Genomic DNA, 9232 nt, shown 5'->3' with positions numbered 1-9232 from the left:
AGAGCAATACTAAGCACTTCTCCAGCAGATTTTCAAACTTTCTTTGTTAGAAAGGTAAAACCCATTTCTTTCAAACAGAGAAACAAAAATTTTTAATTCGATCAAAAAACAACAAAGTTATAACTTCTTGAAGTTGTAACTTGAAGAATACTAAAGTTTTATTATATTTGTTAGTAAAAAAGTATTAAACGAAGAGATGAAGAAAAACTATAAGTATAGTCGTATCCTATGGGCTATAGCAAAACATAATTTCTATATGAAAACCCCTGCATATTTTTTGTGTAGCACAGTGATATTATTGCATAATAAAATTTTACTCATTTATAGTGTTAAAAACGTCACCCGAATAGACTAACGTTTGCCAATAGTTTTAAATTATTTCAGATGTAAGCCCTTAAATATCTCGACATATGAAATATTGACTCGTATCACTTTCAAAAACAACAGCACATACATATTTATGTACATATTTATAGAAATCTCAAAATTTTAACTCTCTTTAAAGACACTTCTTTTATCGCAGGTTAAAATGTCAAAGTTTGTGGACAAGAATATTGATGACGGCTTGATACTCTCTGGTTACCAGAAAAAGTTTAATACAATGAAAAAGAAGTTTTTTGTATTATATAAAGAGACAGCCCAGGATTGTGCTCGGTTAGAATACTTTGATAGTATAAAAAAGTTTAAATCCGGCACAGCTCCTAAACGTGTTGTGAAATTGGAGAACTGTTTCAACATTAATAGAAGGTTAGACACTAAATATGATTTTGTAATAGCGCTTGCAACAAAAGATGGAGGCTTTGGAATAGTACTTGACAGCGAGACTGAGATGCTAAAATGGTTACAAGCCTTGCTCTCACTTCAACGCAGCACTACTAACCAATATGAAACATCTTCTAAATTTGGTAAGTATGAACTTCGCATGCATAACTATTGCAGGTAATCAGTCCTTCCGCGTTATTATGTTTCCTGATTACCGAATACTATTCTTCAGTGTATTTTATTGCTATAAATTTAATAAAAAATATGACTGCATAATAGGGTTCCCATCGAAAATGTTTTTTTTTTTGAAATTTCAAGACACTACCCCCTTATTTTATCCGTTTTTATGAGAAATATTTTTGCTTATTTTTATAGATTTTTTAAAGGTGATTTAGAGGTCGCGACCTGTCGATTTAGGTCAGAAAATAGGATTTTATAGATTTATGAGTTTTTGAATGACTATTTTTGATTTGATTTCAAAGATTGAATATATCTGAGAAAAGAATATATAGGCCTTTAAAATGGTACATACTAATCTATTGTCGGAGTAGGTTTCTTGGGATTTTTTATCTGGTAAATTAAAAGAGACCCATGTTTCTCTTAATTTTTTAAATTTTGACAATCGATAATTTCTACAATTTTAAAATGTGGAGCGCTAACTAAAATTAAATCTATTTTAAAATGAACTGATACCTCATTTATTTTTTGAACAGTGTGGCTAAGGAGTTCATCAATATTTATTCAAAATTGATATATACAATCGCTCTTCAACAAAAAAGTGGGGTTTGAAGATATTTTATGAAAATGGTGGCACCGCCCGCTTATATCATATATGTGTATCTCAAAATCTAATACTTGACCGAGCTCAACCAAATTTAGTGAACACATTGCGCTTAGGCTTCTTAAGTGCCATATTTTTCAAATCGTACAAATTCCACGTGCTCCACCAACGTAACGGTAATTTCAAAAAACTCAAAGCTAGCTATATTTTAGGACGAGTAGGTTTTGCCCGATTTCAAAAATATTTAAGACGGTACCTAAGGAGGCTAAGCACAATGTGTATACCAACTTTGGTTGAGATCAGTTAAGTAGTTTTTGAGATACGCATATATCATATAAGTGGACGGTGCCACCCCCATTTTCCTAAAATTTCTTAAAAAACCAGTTTTTTGCTAAAGATCGATTATATATATCAATTTTGAATAAACATTGATGAACTGCTTAGATACACAGCTCAAAAAAACTGAAATTCCGGTACATAAACAATATAAATTCCAGGCCGTATTTAAGAAAAGTCGCCTAAATTCGACAATTTTTTTGCGCTTGCAATAAATGAGGTATCAGTTTATTTGAAAATAGATTTAATTTTAGATAGTACTCCATATTTAAAAAATTAAAAGAAATATGGGTCTTTTTATAATGTACACGATAAAAAATCGCAACTAGCCTAGTCTGACAATAGATTATTAAATACCATTTTAAAGGTCTATATATCCTCTTCTCAGATCATATTCGATCTTTGATCTACAAAAACCTATTTTCTGGCCTAAATAGACAGGTCGCGGCCTCTAAATGACCTTTAAAAAATCTATAAAAATGGGCAATAATATTTCTCATAAAAACGAATAAAATTAGGGGGTAGAGTCTTGAAAAAGCATTTTCGATGGGCACCCTACTACATAACCAGCCAGGTGTGAATACCTTCATTTATTTGAGTTGGGCATCACATACACATACACATTTTTATTATTTATCTTTTAATATACGTGTAAATATCAATATTACTGATCTTCTGGAAGGCTCGTAACTTTATATATTTGTATTTGTCAAAAATTTAGGCATTGAATGAATTATCAAACTATAATCCAGTGTTTTCTGAGCCAAAAATGCATATAATCGTTAAGCAATTTTTACTTACACAAATGTTTCAGGAGAACTCCAAAAAAATAACTTCAAGAAAGGTGTTGATTATACAACAATACTAAAGTCTATACCTATACTTAGGGCCTGCGAAAATCAGTAGCCAAGTTCTTTGACGAAAACACTTTTTACTATGGTGAGAAAATTAAACATTTCTGCTTTACCAATTCGGAATTTTTTACTGCTTGAAATTTTTGACAGTTGCTTTCATGCAGAAGAAGTCCAGCGGGTTCATCATAAAATGCAACAGTTATCACAGCGCACGGCAGTGTGCGCGAGTGACGAAAGCAGCCACAGTAGCATGCTGAAATGACTCGCTTTTATATACACGAGATTTGGAAGTTTTTATCCAGACAGCCAATCGACATGTTTGAGATATCGTTGGAAAGGTCTTGAAGAGTGTGTCCAGAAAATGTATTCAAGCTTCATAAGCGATTAACCGGATTCTTAAAAAGTAGGCTAAAGTGTTGCAAAACAAAAAACGTTTTTTTGTTTTTGCCGGTTTAAGGGGGCATGTGGGCACACCCAACATACTTAGTATTATTCTATAGGCCTTATTCTATACCTTTCAAACGATACCTTACATATTAAGTTCCGGCCACTAGTTGGAAAGATATAGAGGTAAATGTGTTTTGGTTCGTGTCTCCACTACGAGATGCTTTGGTATGTATGTGGCGTCTGTACGTACCTTCATTTAATTTTTTTCAAACTTTCAGGAATAAAAGCACAAAAAAACTAAGAAGGTTTTGTTCCAGGATGTTTTGATTCGTATGCCTTTGTGGTCGTGGCTGCTGCCTGAAATTCGAAAAAATGCAATTTTTTAAACTACAACTGAGGCCGCACTACTCAGTCCATGTCATTCATGTGGATATCAGTAGAAGGGTCTCCAAACAAGCTATCTAACTCTATCTTTTGTGTTTATAAAATATAAATATGTCATAACGTTATCGCCTGAAAACTAAAAATCGGGCTGCTGAAAATATGGATTTCGAGAATTTTCTCAAAAACTGGTCAGTGGATTTTATTCTTGGTTTCCACAAATCTAGCCCGAAACCTTAGCTTTCATCTGGTGTATAGCTTATATCTGGGAAAACTCTTGTTGTGGAGATATTGTGATTCAAATTGAAAAAATGTCGCTCTAATGGTTCAGTTTTAAAAAAATTTAATATTTTAGGCAAAAAATATTTTTTTTCTTCATACATTTATTTTTACCGGCAAAACTGTTGATTATATAGAAAAACGTAATATGAACAGATTAAAGGAATTGTAATTTTTAATTTTTTTAAATTTGTTTGAGCAAAATCAGACTAGTGGTTCTCGAGTTATGTCAAAAAAAGACCACCAAAGGTGACAATTTCCCCTATATGATAGTTATATATATATCTCGATTCCTAGACATGACCCAGCTAAACGCCGGGACACGTATAACTTGTTTTTGACCGATATAACATTTCCCGTTGGTTTCATCCCATCCCGATTTTGACTGTCGCATAGTGTTATAGCAGTATGTGTTGAAAACCTGAAAGAATGTGTAACAGTTTTCAAATTTAGCAACTGTTAGGCCCGATTTCAGATGGCCTACTTAAGTAGAAATTGTTGATTAATTTCCACTATTCCTTTTTAGATCATACATTTAGTCTGCACTTAAATGGCCAGTTTTGCTATTTAAATATGAGATATGGAACCCTGTGTTTATACCAAACAACCAAGATTGAAGCAGAAAAGGTAAACAAACATGAAAATGTAACAACAATTTCAAGGAATAAGCAGCAGTGCTGCCAATTGTTTGGCATATTTAAAGAAAGTTGATCTGAAACCCAACGAAAGCTAAATGGCATTTAAACAACAATCCACAATTAAACTTAAGTGCCGTTTAAATATTCATTTGAAATGGGACCTTAGACTATAACATCCTTACTTTTGACGACAAAACTCAGCCTTACAGAGCCTTTACTTACTGACTTGCTTACTTTTTATTTCTATAGCCAATTTAACAAGCTCAGGAAGAAACAAACAGGCATTTTTCTTTTTAATAAGACCCGATAAATAAGTTGCTTAATTTTAACGGGATTTGTTAAAATTTTTGAAATATTTTGTTAAACTTTATTTTTCGGCCGCGGCAGCACTGTCCCATTGTATGTATGTAACGTTAGACTGTCCCAAGAAAACAATTAACGAAATACTTATAAAGCCAAAACTAAAGCTTCGTTAACAACACAGTTTTCATAAAAGTTAAAGTCTGTCTCTGGCTATATTGTCAAATGATCAGTCTATGTTTTATAGTGGTACTATATGTACGGTGACCATTCGTACCGATTTTATGAAAATTGTCCCGCTGAATATTTTTTAAAAGTCGGGGCGTGTAAGTGTCTCGATTTCTCATATTTGTACCGATTAAGTCCAGATATTCAGTGTTTTCTTTATTAATTTAATAAGAGTCTACCTGTACTCTGACCCAAAAGTAATTTTTCGCACAAACGTGACAGAGCAATTATCACAAAGAACATTGAATATAAAGGAGTCATAAACATAGCCAGCATCCTTATTTTCTATGATTTTTGGTTATGTTTTATTCTGTCAAACTGGTACTCTCGCTATACTTGAGTCTGAGGTGATACCTCAGAGGTAGTCCCATAATGATTTGGTTTAGGTCCGATCATTGGATCATTAAGAAATTTACGGTTATCTTAAATTTGTATTATGGTGTCACTACTTTGGCAATTCTTTCCCGCCCAAGGAGTAGTTTAAAAATATATGAAACTAATTAAATGTATTGAGAAGGTAACAACGAATAACGGAACCTAATTGCCTGTTTCTGTTGTTGATTGTGTTCTATTGTTTTCATACAATTTTCCATATATTTCTTTGCAAAATAAAATTTAAAATAAAGGACTTGGATTCGCTTTTTCTTTCGATATACTTAAGTTTATCGATTCTTAAATAACGCATTTTCCGAATCGTATTTTCGAAATTTCGAAATTCGTAACAATGGCATGCCTGGAAACGAGCGAGTAAGAAAATGACAGCTTTTTTGCGTAATTTTGTATGAAAACAATTCTGTGTTGGAAGCGAGATAAAAGTTAAGCAAAGAGATGCCAGTCAATGTGTGTTTTGAGAAAATATTAGTGGTGTTCTTTTAGACACAATTTACCTTTCGCATACGCGTACATTTTTATACACTGATTTATGCTGTAAACACATGTGGTGTGTGGCAATGTTTGCAGTTGCGTTCCACAACCCTATTTTGCACAGTTTTGGCATTTTTGGTACAATCGTACTTTTTTTATACAATTTCGTTCAAAATATACTTTCCTACTATGCAAAACTTTTTAATACAGTTTTGTGATGAATACTAAATATATGTATGTAGCTCTGAAAAATCAAAGCGGGAAATTTTTGTATTCTGTTTTTATTTTGACCTTTTCAAATTTGCCTTTATAAGTTTTGGAAAAGTGTTTAAAATGTCTTGAACGAACTATTATATCATAGCGCAAGGTGTGCTATCAGCTTTCCATTCCTAGGAAAAGTTTGATAACATATTTTCGGTACTAAATCTTAAAACAAAATGTCGAAATCAACTTCATAAAGAAGCAATAACTTCTGGGTTAACTAAAACAAGAGATTTTCTTAAAAATATGTATAGTGCTTATCATAACGACGAAACTCACAAATTGGACAAGATTTGGCTATTTATTTTATTATTTTTTTATTATTATTCTTTAACGAAAACTGTTTGAATCCGAGTTTAAATCTTTGTGCAACTTTAAAATAAAGCAGAAAACTGTCATAAAAATGTCTAGCTCTTTATTTATATTTTTATGAAATATTTTAAGTATGCAGGTTTGTACACCATTAAATTTTATTATATGTAATAAAGTTTCAGGTTAAAGTAGCTGGGGTTTACCGTTGATTTTTGGCAGTCTTTTTCACGATGTCAGTCATTTTCTTCCATATGAAGTATGTTCGACGACTTTTTTATATGGACACCTTCAACAAAAAAATCTTAAAAATCAACGATAAGTCGCAGATACTTCAAACTTGCACTTTGTTATATTAAAATGGAATGGGCTACAAAACTGTATACTTAATATATTTCTAGGAAATTTAATTAAAAAGCTTGAAATATTTAGAAAAGTTTGTTGCTTTTTTAATGTTGCACAATGATAGGAGCTTGGATTTATACGGTTTTGGTTAAGGTATAAACTTTTTATAAACAAATAACTAAAATTAAACAATATTAAGATAAATGGTAAAATCTCTTTAATATGTGAGTGTCATACAATTTTGATAAGAGCTATAGCTAGGAATATTGCCATAATATTAAAATTACTAATGAAATGCTATGTACAGTTTTAGTACCGAATTATAATGCTTTTTGTTAAGAAGTGTACCTGAAAATGTGTGCATACATATTTATGATTATGTAAGTCAATTTGTAAAAGTGGAAAATATGTAAATGTATGTACATAAACAAGTAAACTTTCTCATACCATCAAATCATTGGTCTTGAAGGGCATGTATGTGTGCATGTACTATGAAAATATATGAGCAAATTAAAAAGTCGATACAACTTTCAGTCAAAAAGTACAGTTTTCGTATAGATTTCGTACTAAAGAAGAATTTCATTTCCCAAACACTGAGACGAAATGTAAGCACGCCTGTCAAATTAGAAAATAGAAATTGCTCGGCTACATCATGGCGTGCAATCAAACGACACCCTGGGCTTGTGTTGTGGATTGTGTTCAGTTCATATGGTTTCCACGTATTTTATTTTGACAGTCTGCACGCCGCACACCACAAGCCCTTTATGTGTTTACAGCTTTATATGAACGAACAAAAAATAATGTTGTCCGTAATAGAGAAACTTGGTTACGGTTTAAAAATTAAGCAAAGAGATGTCAGTCAATGTGTGTTTTGAGAAAATATTACTGGTGTTCTTTTAAAATTTATTAAATTTTTATCCACTGGTTTATACTGGTTGGTTACGGTTTAGTTATTTGTACAATGATATTGGTCTGAAAGCGTTAACGTACATGTGTAGTCAAAAGAATAAACTTTAATTTAAGACAGGGTTTTAAATTTCCGAGCACTAGTTTATTAATAAATTCGATTTTAGCTATGCATTTTTTGTAAATTTTGATGAGGGTTCTGCGCAAACATACTGTGGATGGCGTAGCCGGAGTTATGTGTAGGGCTCTCGCCCCTCTTCTCCGGAGAAAGAGAATTCTACCTAGTAAGGGTTACAATCCCTATGCGCGGTCGAAGGCAGATACAAGCGCAACAGGTGGTAAACCTAACAAAATGCATATTTTCAATGACTTGGAAGAAGTTCTTGTTGCATTAACTGGATTGATAACCAGTTCTTCATGTATAAGAGGAGTTAAGGCTTTTGGTTCAACAATTCAACCAGAAGGTGACATACATAGATGCGTCCATGGTTACTATTCCCCACAGCTCCGCATACCTTTGTGAACGCATTTCCATAGCGCGCTCTTACTTCACTGCTATAATTGCAAATGCGTCCATAATGAGTCCATAATTTTCTTCACAATATGTAAAAATCAAACGATTCTACCATAAATTAGCACTTATAAGTTTTGTTTTAATTCATCTCCACTTTGTTTTCCTTCATACAGCTGACTTCGAGAAACAAGTGATAGCTGGAAATGCTGCACATGTTTCCGCAAGAGTGGCAGCATGCCGCTTTTTCGTTTTTCGTACCATAGCTAGAATAAGGGTGTATGTATCCCGTATTTGAGCGCATTTTTAGTAAATCTGCATCTTTAGTTTTTCAATAGGAAGGCAGGATTACAATTTTTTGAAAAATATTCTTTGATATTTTTATCCTTTAGTATCCTTATATATATTCATAGGATTTAAATTAAACTTAGATACTTTAAAATTCATTCAAAATTAAAAATCTTGAAGGATAATATTTCTAAAGGACATTTTTGGCTTGTTCCAAAAGGTTAATTGAATACAAAAATTATTTAGTTTGTTTCGAATTCTTACAATTGATACCCATATATACAAATTTTATATAAACTTTTGGAAATATATTATAACTAGCAGAGCACCCGACGTCGTCCGGGGTAAACAAATCAAAATATAAAACAGTAATACGAATATTCAGTTCAGCGTAATTTAAAGGAGACAAACTATTTTCTTTGTTTACATTAAGGCATCCTTAGGAGCCATACTTTTGGCTTTATCGTGCTATAACTAATATATATTGATCATCACTTGTACTACAAATTTTGTTCCATTATTAATATTAGATGGATTAAGGCAACGACCAAATTTATAAATTAAAATTATTCTACTACGGTACATTCCGTTTAGCATTCGATTAGCTGTTTTATTTAGCTGCATTTTTCTAGTAGAATGCCTAGTTCGGAAGGAGTTTTATTCATTATGAACGAACCTTTTTCGTTTAACAGCATCGCGAGATTAACAGCCCTATTCTAATAAAACCTCACAACTGAGTTGTGAGCAAAAATTTGTCAGCTGCACTTGATAGTAGTTGGTTGAATAAGGAAAATGAATTAGC

The 9232-nt window shown here is 32.2% G+C and overlaps 1 protein-coding gene across 1 annotated transcript; it reads left to right on the top strand.

Annotated features, from left to right (window-relative positions):
- Positions 1-518: 518 nt before the first annotated feature.
- LOC118750784 (insulin receptor substrate 1-like) lies at positions 519-905 on the top strand (the record flags this gene model as incomplete). Its single annotated transcript, XM_036485517.1, has 1 exon — positions 519-905. A coding segment is annotated over exon 1 (376 nt), but the record flags the coding sequence as incomplete, so codon positions are not given.
- Positions 906-9232: the final 8327 nt, after the last annotated feature.

This window comes from Rhagoletis pomonella, unplaced genomic scaffold, assembly GCF_013731165.1.
Source record: "Rhagoletis pomonella isolate Grant_MI unplaced genomic scaffold, Rhpom_1.0 Rhpom_scaffold_00391, whole genome shotgun sequence".
NCBI lineage: Eukaryota > Metazoa > Arthropoda > Insecta > Diptera > Tephritidae > Rhagoletis > Rhagoletis pomonella.
This window is presented reverse-complemented; position numbering and strand designations above follow the sequence as displayed.